The sequence below is a fragment of the Oncorhynchus mykiss genome, chromosome 12 (genome assembly GCF_013265735.2).
Source record: "Oncorhynchus mykiss isolate Arlee chromosome 12, USDA_OmykA_1.1, whole genome shotgun sequence".
NCBI lineage: Eukaryota > Metazoa > Chordata > Actinopteri > Salmoniformes > Salmonidae > Oncorhynchus > Oncorhynchus mykiss.
Window position 1 is genome coordinate 44,218,958 of NC_048576.1, and position 20,186 is coordinate 44,239,143.

Here is a 20,186-nt window from a genome sequence, read left to right on the forward strand (position 1 = left end):
TCTGGTGGTGGTTTTACATATATATGTGCTATGTTTTCGCCGTAAAACATTTTAGAAATCTGACTTGCTGGCTAGATGAACAAGATGTGTGTCTTTCATTTGAGCTATTGGACTTGTTAATGTGTGGAGGTTAAATATTTTTAAGAATATTTTTGCGTTCCATGCGCCACCGTTTCAGCTGAACGTGGGAGGGTTGATTCCCAATTGGGAACCAGTATCGTAGACAGGTTAAGATTTATTTCCAAGTGGTCTTAGGAGCCTTTATCGACAGTCTTTTTTTATTTATTTTTTTGAAATTTTACCCCCTTTTCTCCCCAATTTCGTGGTATCCAATTGTTAGTAGTTACGATCTTGCCTCATCGCTATAACTCCCGTACGGGCTCGGGAGAGACGAAGGTCGAAAGCCATGCGTCCTCGGAACCACAACCCAACCAAGCCGCACTGCTTCTTAACACAGCGCGCATCCAACCCGGAAGCCAGCCGCACCAATGTGTCGGAGGAAACACCGTGCACCTGGCGACCTGGTTAGCGTGCACTGCGCCCGGCCCGCCACAGGAGTCGCTGGTGCGCGATGAGACAAGGATATCCCTACCGGCCAAACCCTCCCTAACCCGGACGACGCTAGGCCAATTGTGCGTCGCCCCACGGACCGTCGCAGTTCTTCTTATTTCTATTTCTTGTGTTTTTGTTCTACTTTACTTTTTTTTGTATAGTACTACTGATATTGATTACTGTATTGTTGGTAAAGAGCTTACAAAAAAGGCATTTTACTGTACTTGTGCACGTGACAAAACTCGAAACTCATATTTATGACGTCAACAACTAGGAAATACAACATCCAGAGGAGCACTATGGCTGAGGCATCTTTAGAACATTCATAATAATGGCATGAATTGACCGAGTGACAGAGGTGCAACCCATGAATAGCCCCAAAAGAAAAAAACCTGCCCATCTGGCCCTCCAGATAGGCTCAATCAAACACTCTTTGTTGGAAAGAAAACAAATACTAATGGAACGCAGGTCTGCTTCCCACAAGATGGATTTAGCATTTGATATTATACGGCAATCTATTTTCATGGCCTCAAATGTGTATTCACTTGAATTCTTATCCCTTGATGCTTGTCTCGTCGTGAACTGAAATGCCGGCTAAAACACGTCCTCCTTGGTATTCGAATGGTATTTCCTCACATGAATACGGGAAAGCCAACATCAGAGAAAGGGAGACCAGCATATTCATCTTAGTAAGTGAGGCAGATTACGTTGGGTCTCTTCTAACATATCACCGGAAAGACTTCCCTGACAGACATGACCGTCAGGATATGGATCTTCCAATCTTTCTTTGACAGCACCTCTAGTCATACAGTGGCCATAAAGAAGCCCAGAACAAGACTGGGTCAGAGTAGACTTTTAGAGTTTTCATTGTCCCTTTGCTTTCTTTTTACAGTGAAGCATGGTGGTGACAGTATCATGTTGTGGTGAGGTTTATCATTGGCAGGGACTTGGAAACAAGTCCAGACGTGAACCCAATCGAACATCTCTGGAGAGACCTTAACATTGCTGTGCAGTAACGCTCCCCATCAAACCTGGGCTTGAGAGGATTTGCAGAGAAGAATAGGAGAAACTCCCCAAATGCAGTTTGCCAAGCTCAGGGCTATAATCGCTGCCAAAGGTGCTTCAACAAAGTCCTGAGTAAGGGGTCTGAATTTCGCTAGAATCAATTATTGTAGGATAGTGTTAGATACATATATCTATAATACAATAGCATGTTTCTCAATTAAAGAGCAGCTACCAGCTGTCCTTTTATTGTGTTTTAAATTAATGTTTAAAAAAAAAGCAGCTAAGCTGACGTATTGATTAGCCTTGATTATTTTCGTTTTGGAGTTGGAGTCAAGAGAGTCAATTCCAATTACTCTGCTAGCAGGAGTCTGGAGTCGACTGCAAAAATCTTGGATGGAATCCAAAAAACACCAGATCCCCTCCACAGGCACTATGGCAGGGGGACAGGGGAGGGGCGGGAGGGGTTCAGAGGGTGAGTGTGCAGCTGCAGCCTCGTCTTGGATGACTAAGATGTAAATCCAGTCCTTCCGTAAAGTAAACTGTGTATCAGAGACCGGCTTGGGCCAATGAGAGACCGGAATGCAGTAAAATGGGCAGCCAATGGCTGCGTGTCTGCCCGGTATATAAGCTGAGGGCAAGGACCTTCAGAGTTGGGTGACCTCTATATTTTGGCTCTGGTGAACAGGATCTGATCCCAAGGACTGTTACTTTTTTTCTTGTCTGGTGTGCAGGTAACTCAATGTTGCGCTTTGTATGAATAGCTAAAGCTTTGGGAAGCCAGGTTGGTGGTTTTGATTAGTTGGACTTGGAAAAGCTTCTGAGCAAAAACATTTTTGGGGGGAGAATAGGTGTACAACATGTCATTTTAGAGTTAGCTAAATAATTTTTGGGGGGAGGTGCTTTACCTCTCCTGCACATGTAGCTACTTTTCTTTTGTCTTTCTTTTGCCTTTTAATTGTCATCATACTTAAAAAATGAATAGGCTTAACGATGCAAAATCAATAATGTAAATGTACATATGGGGCATTCTGGAAACGTTTCAGATCAGTAGAATATTTGACAGCATATTTTAGTAGGAGTCTGATTCTCTTGGCTCGTTTGACAAAGACCGATTCGTTTTGAAAAAATGAAGTTGTGAAGTTGTGAACTGTTGCAAAGTTTTATAAGGTTTGTTTCAGCAAATAGTTCTCTAGTGTGGATACTGAGGTAAATAAGTAAGTGTCTCACAATCCGATACAGTATGAGGCGTCTAAACATCTCTGGAACAGGTGTAAAAAAATATATAAAAAAATAGCTTGAATGTCTAGCAGTTGCTTTCGGACAGTTACTGTAACAGTCACATCCTTTCATTGCCTTTGGACATGGGTATGTGATGCAACAACTGTGTCAATACTTACGGCCAGATGTCCCAGCATCGTCCGGGTTATAGGGGAGGGTTTGGCCGACCGGGATGTCCTTATCCCATCGTGCTCTAACGACTCCTTGTGACATGCCCGCAAGCTGTCTTCGGTTGCCAGTTGTACAGTGTTTCCTCTGACACATTGGTGCTGCTGGCTTCTGGGTTAAGTGACCAGTGTGTCAAGAAGCAGTGCAGCTTGGCAGGGTCGTGTTTCGGGGGATGCATGGCTCTCGACCTTCACCTCTCCTGAGTCCGTATGGGAGTTGCAGCGATGTGACAAGACTGTAACTACCAATTGGATATCACGAAAATGGGATAAAAGTTGAAAAAAAAATAATAAGAAAGAAATACAATTTGTGAATTGGTAAATGACCTATCAAGTATAGTGAATACAATTCAATTAATGAGTTGGCCTTTAAAATCAATTGACCCTTGTGTTAAGAACTATAAAAAACAAGAGGGGCTGGAAAAGGTAATGGCACAACAGCCAGTTGGTCTCTCTGATGGATAGGACCCAACGTGTTGAGTGATCGCACTGTAGGGTATGGGGCTATATTGTGAGGGGGGGCTCTTTGTGTGAGTGGACGGTGTGGAAATATGTTCCATGCATAAGGGAGAAAGGTAATATAGGTTAGGGGTGGAATGTTAGAGGTTGGGGTGAGGGTGTTTAAATATATCCAACAAACGTGCTTCTCCTGCTTATCTATTCCAAACAGAATCATGACACAGTGGACGGCGCTCCTTATAGACTCTACTCCACTGTCAGTGTCAGGGAACTTCATTTCAGATAGGTTAATATTAGGTTTTGTGGGTTGTTTTCTGTGCAAATAGACATTAAAGATCTAAAGATTTCCTATTTTCTTTCTCCCCTGCAGTATTAAACACAATCATGCCTTTCGGTAACACCCACAACAACTTCAAACTCAACTTTAAAGTTGAGGAGGAGTACCCTGACCTCACAAAGCACAACAACCACATGGCCAAGGTGCTGACCAAGGACATGTACGCCAAGCTGAGGGACAAGCAGACCCCCTCCGGCTTCACCCTGGATGACGTCATCCAGACCGGTGTAGACAACCCTGGTGAGTGACATACATTTCCCACACAACCCCGGTGGATAGTCACTAACCGCCGCAAACACACAATACACCCCTGTCAAAGATAAAGCTGAGCAGGTATCAAAACCCTACAACAGTCTGCACAACCAAGTTAGCGCTCTAAGAATCAATAGATCGTAATATCATTGCAATTAAAACATATAAAAATAATACATGCCATTTAGCAGATGCTTATATCCCATTTACAGTCAAGACATACTAATACCACAACCATACATGATACTAGATTTGCAGGTTACCTTATTCAATATGCAGCATACATTTCACATGTATTCAATATGCAGCATACACCACATAGTGGTATATTAATGTTTGTACTCTGTAGACCTGCTGGCTTCTTACAGCCACTTCTCTCTCTGTCTTCAGGTCACCCCTTCATCATGACCGTTGGCTGCGTGGCTGGTGATGAGGAGTCCTACGAGGTCTTCAAGGATCTGTTGGACCCCATCATCTCAGACCGTCATAGCGGTTACAAGCCCACAGACAAGCACAAGACCGACCTGAACTTCGAGAACCTGAAGGTAGGGCTTTGTATACATTTGTTGGACATGTTTTCTTGGTTTCATTCTCGATTAGATGTAGAATGGAAAGATGGCAACGGTATCTCTGCAGCACATAGGAGGTTGGGAATCACAGACTTGTTGAAATGTTCAGGTCTAAAACTCAGTTGTGACCTTGTTTCTGTGTAGGGAGGTGATGACCTGGACCCTAACTACGTCCTGTCCAGCCGTGTGCGTACCGGCCGCAGCATCAAGGGATACACCCTGCCACCCCACAACAGCCGTGGCGAGCGCAGAGCAGTGGAGAGACTGTCTGTCGAGGGTGAGCCACCCAGCTATCAATAGCTACATATGCATCCATAGGATTGTTCATGAAGCTAGACAGTAAAACTAACAAAAGGGTATTTATCGGAAATTGAGATGGAGATCAAAAGTGAATCCTTAGTTGCAATGACTTGTGCATGGCGTCAAATAACTCCATATAGGAGATACCATGTTAAGAGTGAGGGGAAACTGAGGGGTTTTCTGTCTCTCCAGCCCTGGACACCCTGGATGGTGAGTTCAAGGGAAAGTACTACCCCCTGAATAAGATGACCGATGCCGAGCAGGAGCAGCTGATCGCCGACCACTTCTTGTTTGATAAGCCCGTCTCCCCCCTGCTGCTGGGTGCTGGTATGGCCCGTGACTGGCCCGACGCAAGAGGAATCTGGTGAGTAACCCGAGCACAGGCCCACACCAAAACAATACTGTTTGTGGAAACAGATGGTGTATTGTGCAGAACATCCCACAATGTATCGTGGCGATGCGTCATGTGAAACCCCGTCCCTCCTTTCTGAAGGCACAACGATGCCAAAAGCTTCTTGGTCTGGGTGAATGAGGAGGATCACCTGCGTGTCATCTCCATGGAGAAGGGTGGCAACATGAAGGAGGTCTTCAGACGCTTCTGCGTTGGTCTGAAAAGGGTACGTTCTTGTACTCAAACCATTTTGATATGGCCCAAAAACACCCCTAAAACAATGGAAATACATGAAACAAAGAGAGACAAAGACAACAATGTTGATATATGGTTGTTTCTCTTACCTGACAGATTGAGGAGACTTTCAAAAAGCACAACCACGGCTTCATGTGGAACGAGCATCTCGGCTATGTGCTGACCTGCCCATCCAACCTGGGAACCGGCCTGCGTGGTGGAGTGCACGTCAAGCTGCCCAAGCTGAGCACACATGCCAAGTTCGAGGAGATCCTGGGCAGGCTGCGTCTGCAGAAGCGTGGCACAGGTACACACACGCACAACAGAAAAACACATCCAGAACAGCTGCTGATATATTCAACTCTAATTCGTCACAGATCACAGCTGTCTTCCCTTTCACAACAAAACATGTAAAAGGAGATTAGCATGAGCGAAAGCTATTATGAAATAGCCATGTCCCACAGCTGTTAATTCATTGAGTCTGTATTTTGTTGACATCTGGATCATTTATAGTATCAGTAGGGATGCAGAGATAGTCTGAGACAAACACTTACACTCGCCTCTCTCCCCATTTTCCTCGCTCTCTCCAGGTGGCGTGGACACCGCCTCCGTGGGTGGAGTGTTCGACATCTCCAACGCTGACCGTCTGGGCTCCTCTGAGGTGGATCAGGTCCAGATGGTGGTCGATGGTGTCAAGCTCATGGTGGAGATGGAGAAGAAGCTGGAGAAGGGAGAGGCCATCGACGGCATGATCCCCGCCCAGAAGTAAAGAGTTGTTGACGTCGCTATTCATCTTTTGTTTTTCTACTGTCAAGTCATGTGAAATCGAGCCAAACCAACTACCGCGCAGAGGAAACTGATGGTCGCTCTAGAGACTCTTGACTGCTGCTCACATCTTTTTCTTCAGCCTTTTTCTTTTTCTCCTTTTTCTTCCTTTTCTTCCTTCAGACGTTTCTTCCCACTTCTCTCCTGTTCAGTCAGTAACATCAGGGGATCAGTCTCCACTACAGTCGGCTTGCCTGACAGATGTGGCGTCACCTTAATTTGAACTTTGGTTCTAAAAAGTTACCATTTCAATTGTGATTCAATAAACCTGGCCCCATGAACCAAAACGGATGTCAACATAGCTTGGTCTTTCTTGGTCATACACTCGTGATAAGTCACTGTAAATGTTAAAACAAGTCTAACATTGTTCACTTTAACCATAAAAAAGTGTTTATATGGTCCCACAGTACACAGAGTTAATTGTACGCTTTCAATTTCACAGATATTCTGTAAATAGTTGCAAATTAAGTTAACATTGGCCAACACTGTTGGTTATTGTTGGATTCCCTCTACTATGGTGTAACAAAAAAATTGTAATCCCTCAGAAATGTCTTAACTCTAATAGTGACTACCTTTTTAACACACAGGCACTGGCAGGGTTTTCAAAGTGTTGTTACAAAGTAGCAATGCAGGTTGAGGCCCACAAATTGGAATCAACATTGAAACAAAATTGTGTGGTGGTTGTGTTTTAGCTGGATAGTAGGCAAATATGCTATTAACAAGCCTAACTGTCCAACAATAAAGCATGAACATGAGTAATTATCAACAGTAAGAGCAACAGCAACAAACAAGTGATGTTAAATATTTATCACTTAACAACAACATAAACCGTAAACAATGCGTAGCCATTCATATTTGTACATTTCCCTGGAAAATGTATATTTCCATGAACATTAGGGAGGTAGTTTTAAAGTTCCAAGAATGTTTGTTTTTTATGTTTATGCAATGTGTTTTTGACAACTTTCCTGCAAATTCATGAAAGGTCACACAGCATGTCAGGGCCTTCAGCAGAAGAATTGGAGGCGTGTTTATAAGAACATCAGTAGTTAAAGCGACTTTGGGTCCTTATCAGCGACTTTGAGACCTTGAAAGCGCTAAATATACTGAACAAAAATATAAACGCAACATGTAAAATGTTGGTCCCATGTTTCATGAGCTGAAATAAAATATCCCAGAAATGTTCCATAGGCACACATTTGTTTACATTCCTATTAGTGAGCATTTCTCCTTCGCCAAGATCATCCATCCACCTGACAGGTGTGGCATATCAAGAAGCTGATGAAACAGCATGATCCTTACACAGGTGGAAAATAAAAGGCCACTCTAAAATGTGCAGTGTTGTTACACAACACAGTGCCACAGATGTCTCAAGTTGAGGGAGCATGCAATTACCATGGAATGTCCACCAGAGCTGTTGCCAGAGAATTTAATGTTAATTTCTCTACCATAAGATGCCTCCAATGTCATTTTAGAAAATTTGGCAGCACGTCTAAACGGCCTCACAACTGCCGCCCACGTGTAACCTCTTCAGCCAAGGACCTCCACACACTGCTTCTTCACATGTGGGATCATCTGAGACCAGCCACCCGGACAGCTGAATTTGCACAACTGAAGAATTTCTGCACAAATTGTCAGAAAACGTCTCAGGGACGCTCATCTGCGTGCTTGTCATCCTCTTAAATAGTCTTGACCTGACTGCAGTTCGGCGTCGTAACCGACTTCAGTTGGCAAGTGCTCACCTTCGATGGCCACTGGCAAACTGGAGAAGTCAGCTCTTCACTGAAGAATCCCGGTTTCAACTGTACCGGGCAGATGCAGACAGCATGTATGGTGTGGGGTGAGTGGTTTGCTGAAGTCAACGTTGTGAACAGAGGTGTCAGTGGGGTTATGGTATAGGCAGGCATCAGCTACGGACAATGAACACAATTGCATTTTATCGATGGCAATTTCAATGCACAGAGATACCATGACGAGATTCTGATGCACATTGTCGTGTCATTCATCCTCCGCCATTACCTCATGTTTCAGCATGATAATGCACGGCCCCATATCACAAGGATCTGTACACAATTCCTGGATGCTGAAAATGTCCCAGTTCTTCCATGGCCTGAATAAACACCAGACATTTCACCCATTGAGCATGATTGGGATGCTCTGGATCGACGTGTAGGACAGCGTGTTCTAGTTCCTGCCAATATCCAGCAACTTTACACAGCCATTGAAGAGGAGTGGGACAACATTCCACACAGGTCACAATCAACAGCCGGATCAACTCTATACGAAGAAGATGTGTCACGCTGCTTGAGGCAAATGGTCACACCAGATACTGACTGGTTTTCTGATCCATGCCCCTACCGTTTTTTTAAAGGTATCTGTAACCAACTGATGCATATACATATGTATTCCCAGTAAATTGAAATCCATAGACTAGAGCCTAACGAATTTATTTAAATTGACTGATTTCCTTATATGAACTGTAAATGAGTAAAATCTTAGAAATAGTTGCATGTTGCGTTTATCTTTTTGTTCCGTGTAAATACCATTCATTATTATTATTATTATTTGGTGAAGTTAACAGAATTTTCCTACATTAGGTGCCATTTATGAAAACTTTGGTTTGCATTACACTATTAAAATGACACACAGTGAAAAGGTATTTGCTCCTTTCTGATTTTTGCAAATTTTTTGATAGTGACTTTTATCAGATCTTCAACCAAACCTAATATTAGATAAAGGGAACCTGAGTTTACAAAAAGAAAAATGGATACTTATTTTATGTATTTAACTAACAAAGTTACGCAACACCCCCTGTGTGAAAAAGTAATTGCCCATTTACACTCAATAACTGGTTGTGCCACTTTTAGCTGCATTGACTCCAACCAAACACTTCCTGTAGTTGTTGATCAGTCTCTCATGTCGCTGTTGAGGAGTTTTGGCCCTCTCTTCCATGCAGAACTGCTTCAACTCAATGACATTTGTTGGTTTTCAAGCATGAACTGTTCGTTTCAAGTCCTGCCACAACATCTCAATTGGGATTAGGTCTGGACTTTGCTTTTTAGCCATTTTCATGTAGTCTTGACTGTGTGTTTTTGATCATTGTCTTGCAGCATGACCAAGCTGCACTTTAGCTTCAGCTCACAAACGGATGGCCTGACATTCTCCTGTAGAATTCTCTGATACAGAGCAGAATTTATGGTTCCTTCTATTAAGGCAAGTCGTCCAGGTCCTGAGGCAGCAAAGCATCCCCAAAGCATCACACTACCACCACCATGCTTGACCGTTGGTATGAGGTTCTTTTTGTGGAATGCAGTTTGGTTTTCGCCAGGTACAATGGGACCCATGTCATCCAAAAAGGTATACTTGTGAATCATCTGTCCATAGAACATTCTCCCAAGAGTCTTGATAATCATCCAGTTGCTTCCAGGTGCTTTTTGGCAAACTTGAGTCAACTTTTTGGACTACATGGTAATTCTGGGGACATACAGTACCAGTCAGAAGTTTGGACACACCTACTCATTCAAGGGTTTTTCTTTATTTTTACTATTTTTTACATTGTAGAATAATAGTGAAGACATCAAAACTATGAAATAACAAATATGGAATCATGTAGTAACCAAAAAAGAGTTAAACAAATCCAAATATATTTTATATTTGAGATTCTTCAAATTAGCCACCCTTTGCCTTGATGACAGCTTTGCACACTCTTGGCATTCTCTCAGCCAGCTTCTGGAATGCATTCCAATTAACAGGTGTGCATTGTTAAAAGTTAATTTGTGTAATTTCCTTCTTAATGCATTTGAGTCAATCAGTTGTGTTGTGACAAGGTAGGGTTGGTATAAAGAAGATAGCCCTATTTGGTAAAAGACCAAGTCCATATTATGGCAAGAACAACTCAAATAAGCAAAGAGAAATGGCAGTCGATCATTACTTTAAGACATGCAGGTCAGTCAATTCTGAAAAGTTGAAGTACTCTGAAAGTTTCTTTAAGTGCAGTCGCAAAAACCATCAAGCGCTATGATGAAACTGGCGCTCATGAGGACCGCCACAGGAAAGAAAGACCCAGAGTTACCTCTGCTGCAGAGGATAAGTTCATTAGTTACCAGCCTCAGAAATTTCAGCCCACAGAGTTCAAGTAACAGACACATCTCAACATCAACTGTTCAGAGGAGACTGCGTGAATCAAGCCTTCATGGTTGAATTGCTGCAAAGAAACCACTACTAAAGGACACCAGTAAGAAGTAGAGACTTGCTTGGGCCAAGAAACACGAGCAATGGACATTAGACCTGTGGAAATCTGTGCTTTGGTCTGATGAGTCCAATTTAGAGATTTTTGGTTCCAACCGCCATGTCTATGTGAGACGCAGAGTAGGTGAACGGATGATCTCAGCATGTGTGGTTCCCACAGTGAAGCCTACAGTTCCAAAAAAGGGCTCCCCCGCCACTAAATTCCTAATGTAACCCCAGGTTGAAACTTGACTATAGAAGGTGTAAAGGTTGAGGAGGAGGGAAGACAAGATTCATTATATGTCTGTGTTCTGTAGGACTAGTATTGTTCTCCTATAAGGGATCCTGTCATGGGGCAGAGCATACCAAACCGGACTGCTAATCGTGCAGAAAATAAAATGGCCAGAATATGGCTGTGTGTCTGCCTGGTATTTAAACTGAGGCAAAGACCTTCAGAGTTTGTTGTGGCTCTGATGAACAGGATCTGATCCCAAGGACAGTTACTTCATTCTTGTCTGGTCTTCAGGCAAAATCCCAACTCTTCATTTGTCCCGCAGTTGCCTCTTCACTGTTGACATTGAGACTGGTGTTTTGCGGGTACTATTTAATCAAGCTGCCAGTTGAGAACTTGTGAGGAGTCTGTTTCTAAAACTAGACACTCTAATGCACTTGTCCTCTTGCTCAGTTGTGCACCGGGGAATCCCGCTCCGCTTTCTATTCTGGTTCGAGCCAGTTTGCGCTGTTCTGCGAAGGGAGTAGTACACAGCGTTGTACGAGATCTTCAGTTTCTTGGCAATTTCTCACATGGAATAGCCTTCATTTCTCAGAACAAGAATAGACTGATGAGTTTCAGAAGAAAGGTCTTTGTTTCTGGCCATTTTGAGTCTGTAATCAAACCCATAAACGCTGACGCTCCAGATACTCAACTAGTCTAAAGAAGGCCAGTTTTATAGCTTATTTAATTAGAACAAGGTTTCAGCTGTGCTAACATAATTGCAAAAGGGTTTTCTAATGATCAATTAGCCTTTTAAAATGATAAACGTGGATTAGCTAACACAACGTGCCATTGGAACACAGGAGTGATGGTTGCAGATAATGGGCCACTGTACGACTATGTAGATATTCCATAAAAAAATCAGCCATTTCCAGCTACAATAGTCATTTATAACATTAACATTGTCTACACTGTATTTCGGATCATTTTGATGTTATTTTAATGGACAAGAAACAACAAATGTCGGTACATATAAGTGTCTTCTATCGGCTGAAAGCTTAAATTCTTGTTAATAGAACTGCACTGTACAATTTACAGTAGATATTACTGCAAATATCTATTGTTTGAGAAGAGCTCTTAACAACGAAACACTTTTTTCACCGCGATAGGTTTGATAAATTCCCCTCTGAAGGTGAAATGTGTACTGACATTCTGGAATCTTGCTCTGATTTATTATTCAACGGGTCCCAGAGATAACATGATGTGTCGTTTTGTTAGATACAATCATTTTTCATATCCTAAAAAGGTCCATATAGCATGCACGATCGATTTTGTATTTACACTCGTTCAATTTTCAAAAAAAGGAATCTGTGAAAATCTAATTCTAAAGATTGAGATCCTAGAACATAACCAGACTTCACTATATCATTAGGGGTGTAGTATTTTATTTTACCTTTATTTCACTAGGCAAGTCAGTTAAGAACAAATTCTTATTTTCAATGACGGCCTAGGAACAGTGGGTTAACTGCCTGTTCAGGGGCAGAACGACAGATTTGTACCTTGTCAGCTCGGGGGTTTGAACTTGCAACCTTCCAGTTACTAGTCCACACTCAAACCACTAGGCTACCCTATCCTATAGGACACCAAATTTGATCAGAGAGCGATGCCTTCATGGCACGCCGATAACACGGGCAATCTTCACTTTATCAACTGTAATTTTGTCAAATAAGCACCAATCGGGGTCAAACAAAGCTAGACAGATAGCCAATGAGCTGGGTTTTACGGGAGTATCAGGAAACCCCATATCTGTCGCAAAATGTAGCTGCTAAACTTGTCCGTCTGCACATGCCCTCTTGTCGACACCATTGGAATTACAACCAAAGTGATGGCTAGACGTGGGACTTTTCTGTTGCATTTCAAAGATGGTGGTGGAAAAAATATGGTCGTTTTTTTCTTTATATTTTCTTCTAATAGATTATTGACTATTGTGTTATATTCTCCTACCTTCAATTCACATTTCCACACACTTCAAAGTGTTTCCTTTCAAATGGTACCAAGAATATGCCTATCCTTGCTTTATGGCCTGAGTTACTGGCTGTTAGATTTGGGTCATTTTAGGTGACAATTGGGAAAAAAAGGGGCTATCCCCAATAAGTTTTTAAGCATCAAAGGTAAATGTAATTGCAAAAATAAGCTTTTTACAAATGACTTCTATTAGGCAATCCAAACGGCACAAGTTTCTTGTTTTTTTATTTATTTATGGATAGTCAAGGGCACATTCCAACACTCAGACATAATTTACGAATTAATAATTTGCATTTAGTGAGTCTGCCAGATCAGAGGCAGTAGCGACGAACAGGGGTGTTCTCTTGATAAGTGTGTGAATTGGACCAATTTCATGTTCTGTTAAACATACAAAATGTAACGACTACTTTTCGGTGTCAGGGAAAATGCATGGAGTATAAAGTACATTATTTTGGGGGGGAATGTAGTGGAGTAAAAGTAGTCAAAACTATAAATAGTGAAGTACAGATACCCGTAGTACTTTAAATTATTTTAACTTCAGTACTTTAAACCACTGGCATTCTGGTGAATTGGTTTGAGTTTAAAATCAATTGATATTTGAAAATATCTCATAGGCTACGTGTCAGATTCTCTTGACATATTTGACAATGAAAATGCTGATAGGGTGATCACACTGTAGGGTAGGGAGCTACAAGTAACTGTCAAAATAAAGGAAACATCAACATAGTGTCTTAATAGGGTGTGGGGCCACCACGAGCTGCCAGAACAGCTTCAACGCACCTTGGCATAGATTATACAAGGGTCTCGAACTCTATTGGAGGGATGTGACACCATTCTTCCACAATAAGTTCCATAATTTGGCATTTTGTTAAGGGTGGTGGAAAATGCTATCTTAGGCCCCGCTCCAGAATCTCCCATAAGTGTTCAATTGGGTTGAGATCTGGTGACTCAGACGGCCATGGCTTATCTTGAAACATCAGCAAGTTGAGCAGTCTTCGTCACTGAAACTCCTGCCAGACGTGCCAACAATCACACCTATTTTAAAGTCACTGAGACCTATTCTTCTAGCCATTGTAGCCAAAATAATGGGCAACTGAGCCTGCTCAGCATTTTATACAAGACCCTAAGCATGATGGGATGTTAATTCCACACCTGTGTGGAAGCACTTGCTTTCAATATACTTTGTATCCCTCAATTACTCAAGTTTTCCTTTATGTTGGCAGTTACCTGTATACTGTAAAGTGAAGGGGGGCTGCGTTTGTTCTCTTTGCAGTGTGAGTGTAATGTATGGGGTGAATATGTATACTAATCAAAAATATAAACACAACATGCAACAATTTCAAAGATTTTACCACGTCACAGTTCATATAAAAAAATCTGTCTATTTAAATAAATGTATAAGGCCCTAATCTATGGATTTCACATGACTGGGAATACATATATGCATCTGTTGGTCACAGATATCTTAAAAAAAGGAAGGGGCGTGGGTCAGAAAACCAGTCAGTATCCAGTCAGTATCTAGTGTGATCATGCAGCACGACACATCCTTCGCATTGAGTTGATCAGGCTGTTGATTGTGGACTGTGGAACGTTGTCCCACTCCTCTTCAGTGGCTGTGCGAAGTTGCTGGATATTGGCGGGAAATGGAACATGCTGCGTACACGTAGATACAGAGCATCCTAAACATGCTCAATGGGTTATATGTCTGGTAAGTATGCAGGCAATCGAAGAACTGGGACATTTTCAGCTTCACGGAATATTGTAAAGATCCTTGCGACATTGGGTCATGCATTATCATGCTGGAACATGAAGTGATGGCGGTGGATGGATGGCACGACAATGGGCCTCAGGATCTCGTCATGGTATCAGTGTGCATTGAAATTTCCATTGATAAAATGCAATGGTGTTCGTTGTTCGTAGCTTATAACATTGACATCAGCAAGCCGCTCACACACTCAACGCCATACACACTGTCTGCCTGGTACAGTTGAAACAAATATTCATCTGAGAAGAGCACACTTCTCCAGCTTGCCAGTGATGGTGAGCGTTTGCCCACTGAAGTCTGTTATGACACCGAACTGCAGTCAGGACAAGACCCTGGAGAAGATATTGTTTATGACAGTTTGTGCAGAAATTATTTGGTTGTGCACACCCACAGTTTCATCAGCTTTCCAGGTGGCCGGTCTCAGATGATCCCACAGGTGAAGAAGCCCGATGTGGAGGTCCGTGGTTGTCCTGGGCTGGCGTAGTTACACGTGGTCTGCGTTTGTGAGGCCTGTTTGACATACTGCCAAATTCTGTAAATCGACATAGGAGGCAGCTTATAGTAGAGAAATTAACATTAAATTGTCTGGCAACAGCTCTGGTGGGCATTCCTGCAGTCAGCATGCCAATTGCACTTTCCCTCCAAATTTGAGACATCTGTGGCATTGTGTTGTGTGACAAAACTGCACATTTTAGAGTGGCCTTTCATTGTCCCCAGCACAAGATGCAGCTGTGTAATGATCATGCTGTTTAATCAGCGTCTTGACATGTCACACCTGTCAGGTGGATTGATTACCTTGGCAAAGGAGAAATGCTCACTAACAGGGATGTAGACAAATGTGTGCTCACAATTTAAGAGAAATATGCTTTCTGTGCGAATGGAACATTTCTGGGATCTTTTATTTCAGCTTATGAAACATGGGACCAACACGTTACATGTTGTGTTTATATTTTTGGTCAGTGTGTGTAAGTGGACAAAGGGAATGAAGGGTAGGGGTGTTCAAGAGAGGGGTTGAGTGTGAGATAGTGGTAAGGGGACTGAAGAGAGGATTATATATGGTGAGGATTATATATGGTGGGTGGAATGTTGAAGAGGTTATGAGGTCGGGGGGTGAGGGTGTTAAAAATATCCAATGCATAAGCGCTCCCCCTTAACTATTCTGAATAACTTGACACAGTGCACATGGATATTGTTACTAGGATACCGTTTAGTCTTTGCAGCTGTTCTATTGAATCTCCTCGACTGTCAGTGTCTGGGAACATTCTTGATAGGTTACTATCATATTTGGTGGTTTCAAAGCCATTCAGGGATTCCTAATGTGTCTGTACGATGCTGTTTTTCTGTGCAAATTATGGACAATAAAAATCTAAAGATCAAAGAGGTTTTTTTCCCCCCACAGTGTTAGAAACGCAAGCATGCCTTTCGGTGACACCCACAACAACTTCAAACTCAACTTCAAAGTTGAGGAGGAGTACCCTGACCTCACCAAGCACATCAACCACATGGCCAAGGTGCTGACCAAGGACATGTACGCCAAGCTGAGGGGCAAGCAAACCTCCTCCAGGCTTCACACAGGATGACCGCATCCAGACAGGTGTCGACAACCCTAGTGAGTGCCACACATCTCCTATACACCCCCTGAGGATAGACAATAACCACCTCAAACACACAACTCTCAGAAGTAGAACTGAGCAGATATCCCTACAATAGTCTGCACAACCATTGTAGCCTGCTGAGCTAAAGCTTAGGCATCAATCAATCATAATCAATCATAATGCCATCGCTTAAGAGATATCAATACCATAATATATAATATAGCCTAGACTATGGTTGCAAAAAAAAACATTTACAATAAAAACATATTGTCATAGTAAAATAAATAAAAGTGTGTACATTTAAAAATATGTATATTTAATGCTGAAACCCTCATATTAAACACCAATGGTATCCACTAAGTTGACGGTTTATATTTAGGTAGATTTTTTACAGCTTTGTCATTCTAATTAAAAAAATTATAATAATCTTAATACATTTTACATGCAGTGTTATTGCCGGTCGGGGTTAAGAATACAGTGGTTAAAATGTATAGGAACAAAAAAAATGGCCAAACTGCATTTACTTACATTTACCCTCCACTACACCACTGTGTACATGTACAAGGCCACACAGAGGTCCAGATTTAATTACACACACCTGTGATAATCTGAAGTACCCAAAAAGGCTACTAGATATCATCTGATAAAATAAAATGGAAAACAAATGTGAACGTTACCAAAATTCTTTCCAGTAATACCCTCCCTTTGCAACCCTGGATGAAGTGGTAGGAGTTGGTGCTGCCTGGGAGATGATGTAGCCTATAACCAAGACTGCACTCCAGTCATTGAGTGGGATGGACACAAGAACCCAGTTAAAGAGTTTCAATAATGCAACATTGTAATATAGGTGAATTGGTAAACTGTTTGTTCATGGTGAAAACCAAACTCAAACTGAGGAGAAATGGCCAACTGTCAGTTTTAGCGGGAGTCATTGCTCATGAGTTTCTGAGCAGAAAACGGGAAGCTCGCAAAGGTATTTGCAGGTTTAACATATGCACAAGCTGCAACAATGTTTGTGGGCTTTTAGTTTCATACAATAGATACCTGCTCCCATATCCATGTTAGCGAATATAATATTGCAGGGATCATCAGCCGCGAGCCAATTTTTTTCTTGAGCAGATGGTTACGGGGCCGTAACATAATTACAAATAATTTGTAGACTGCATATTGACCGCAAGAAGCCCAAACATATATAATATTTGACTAAAGCATAACCATTTCAAACCTTGCTTAAATTTGTATACACTCACGTCTCTATTATGTGTAGGAATACTTGGGAACAAATTTCCGAAATGTATATAACTTGGAGCTGATTTGATGGTGTTTTTACAGTCTTTTATGTCCAACAATTAAATAAATAAATAAAAAATTTGGGTTTTTTGCTCAGAAAACATGGGGGGCCAAATAAAATCACAAGCGGGCCAAATTCGGCTGACGGCCCACCAGTTGGGGAATCTTGTAATACTGTATGTGTAACTTGCATTTTACATATCACACACTTTCTTGAAGTCTTGCATATTTTTACACCACAGAGTGGTATATTAAAGTCAGTAAGCCTACTCCTTAGATGTGCTGCCTTCTTACCCTCCTCTCCTCTCTCTGTCTTCAGGTCACCCCTTCATCATGACCATTGGCTGAGTGGCTGGTGATGAGGAGTCCTACGAGGTCTTCAAGGATCTGTTGGACCCCATCATCTCAGACCGTCATAGTGGTTACAAGCCCACAGACAAGCACAAGACGGACCTGAATTTCAAGAACCTGAAGGTAGAGACGTTCCTCTGACATGTTTGATGGGTTTCATTCACTATAGGAGGAGTACTGCTGAGCAAAAGTAGTGTGGAAATGTTTTGAATAATCTCTTCAGGACATAGGGGGTTGGGATTCACAAAGTTGTTTGAGTCACTTCAAATGTTCAGGTCTAAAACTCAGTTGTGACCTTGATTCTGTGTAGGGAGGTGATGACCTGGACCCCAACTACGTCCTGTCCAGCCATGTGCGCACCAGCCGCAGCATCAAGGGATATGCCCTGCCCCTCCACGACAGCCGTGGTTACCGCAGAGCAATGGAGAGACTGTCCGTCAAGGGTGAGCCTCCCATCTACCAATAGCCACTCATGCAATCACAGGATTGTGCATGAAGCTAGGTAGTAAGGTGAGCGAAAGGGAGTTTACTGGAAATATAGATAAGGCTCGTATTAACAAAGTGCTACATTTTTTCCTCCAGAAACAACATGATTATGGATAAGTGGGGACCTGAACCTAAATCAGCACTCCTACTCTGAGACGCTTTGTGGATACAGGTCCAGAATTCTTATTGAACAGCTTCTAGCTGTTAAGAGTTGGAGGATGGTAGAACATAATATTTAATGGGTTTTTCTGTGTCTCCAGCTCTAAACACCCTGGACGGTGTGTTCAAGGGAAAGCACTACCCCCTGAAGGGCATGACAGATGCCAAGCAGGACCAGCTGACCAATGACCACTTCTTGTTTGACAAGCCCCCGTCTCCCCCTGCTGTTGGGTGCTGTTATGGCCCATGACTGGCCCGACTTTAGAGGAATCTGGTACCCAGAACACAGACCCATTTATTTTTCTTCCTTCTGCCATTTTTTCTCACTTTTCTCCTATTCAGTCGGTAATGTCCTGGGATCAGCATCCACTGTAGTCGGGCTTGTCTGACAGATGTGGCATCACATGGGTTGTTAAAATGTATCAGTAAAAGTTATCATTGAAACTGTGGTCCAATAATCTCCATGAACAAATACAGATGCTGACGTCTTTCTTGGTCATGCACTCAATGTAGAGTTAACACTCTTGTCGTATTGTCTCACACTACACTAATATATATATATTTTATTTAACTAGGCAAGTTGGTTAAGAACAAATTCTTATTTACAATAACGGCCTACCCCAGCCAAACCCGGACGACGCTGGACCAATTGTGCGCAGCCCTATGGGACTCCCAATCATAGCCGGATGTGATACAGCCTGAACTCGAACCAGGGACTGTAGTGACACCTCTTGCACTGAGATGCAGCAAGTTAGACCAATGCAACACTCGGGAGCCCTAATACAGTGCCTTGCAAAAGTATTCGGCCCCCTTGAACTTTGCGACCTTTTGCCACATTTCAGGCTTCAAACATAAAGATATAAAACTGTATTTTGTTGTGAAGAATCAACAACAAGTGGGACACAATTATGAAGTGGAACGACATTTATTGGATATTTCAAACTTTTTTAACAAATCAAAAACTGAAAAATTGGGCGTGCAAAATTATTCAGCCCCTTTACTTTCAGTGCAGCAAACTCTCTCCAGAAGTTCAGTGAGGATCTCTGAATGATCCAATGTTGACCTAAATGACTAATGATGATAAATACAATCCACCTGTGTGTAATCAAGTCTCCGTATAAATGCACCTGCACTGTGATAGTCTCAGAGGTCCGTCAAAAGCGCAGAGAGCATCATGAAGAACAAGGAACACACCAGGCAGGTCCGAGATACTGTTGTGAAGAAGTTTAAAGCCGGATTTGGATACAAAAAGATTTCCCAAGCTTTAAACATCCCAAGGAGCACTGTGCAAGCGATAATATTGAAATGGAAGGAGTATCAGACCACTGCAAATCTACCAAGACCTGGCCGTCCCTCTAAACTTTCAGCTCATACAAGGAGAAGACTGATCAGAGATGCAGCCAAGAGGCCCATGATCACTCTGGATGAACAGCAGAGATCTACAGCTGAGGTGGGAGACTCTGTCCATAGGACAACAATCAGTCGTATATTGCACAAATCTGGCCTTTATGGAAGAGTGGCAAGAAGAAAGCCATTTCTTAAAGATATCCATAAAAAGTGTCGTTTAAAGTTTGCCACAAGCCACCTGGGAGACACACCAAACGTGGAAGAAGGTGCTCTGGTCAGATGAAACCAAAATTGAACTTTTTGGCAACAATGCAAAACGTTATGTTTGGCGTAAAAGCAACACAGCTGAACACACCATCCC

General features: G+C 42.3%; 1 protein-coding gene and 1 pseudogene across 1 annotated transcript; both read left to right on the top strand.

Moving 5' to 3' along the window:
- The first annotated feature begins 2,023 nt into the window (after positions 1-2,023).
- Positions 2,024-6,666, top strand: LOC110537651 (creatine kinase M-type). Its single transcript, XM_021623857.2, has 8 exons — positions 2,024-2,288; positions 3,832-4,038; positions 4,441-4,595; positions 4,764-4,896; positions 5,112-5,283; positions 5,413-5,536; positions 5,662-5,851; positions 6,135-6,666. The coding sequence occupies exons 2-8, from the start codon at positions 3,846-3,848 to the stop codon at positions 6,311-6,313; spliced, it is 1,146 nt and encodes a 381-aa protein (XP_021479532.1). The 5' UTR covers positions 2,024-2,288; positions 3,832-3,845; the 3' UTR covers positions 6,314-6,666.
- Positions 6,667-16,012: 9,346 nt separating this feature from the next.
- Positions 16,013-19,010, top strand: LOC110537652 (annotated as a pseudogene).
- Positions 19,011-20,186: the final 1,176 nt, after the last annotated feature.

What these genes read in the sequence shown, in the direction of transcription:
- LOC110537651 (XM_021623857.2), top strand. Translation starts at nt 3,846, where the DNA reads ATGCCTTTCGGTAACACCCACAACAACTTCAAACTCAACTTTAAAGTT. An exon ending in GACCGGTGTAGACAACCCTG is followed by an intron (nt 4,039 to 4,440) that starts GTGAGTGACATA and finishes CTCTGTCTTCAG; the next exon opens with GTCACCCCTTCATCATGACC. An exon ending in GGAGAGACTGTCTGTCGAGG is followed by an intron (nt 4,897 to 5,111) that starts GTGAGCCACCCA and finishes CTGTCTCTCCAG; the next exon opens with CCCTGGACACCCTGGATGGT.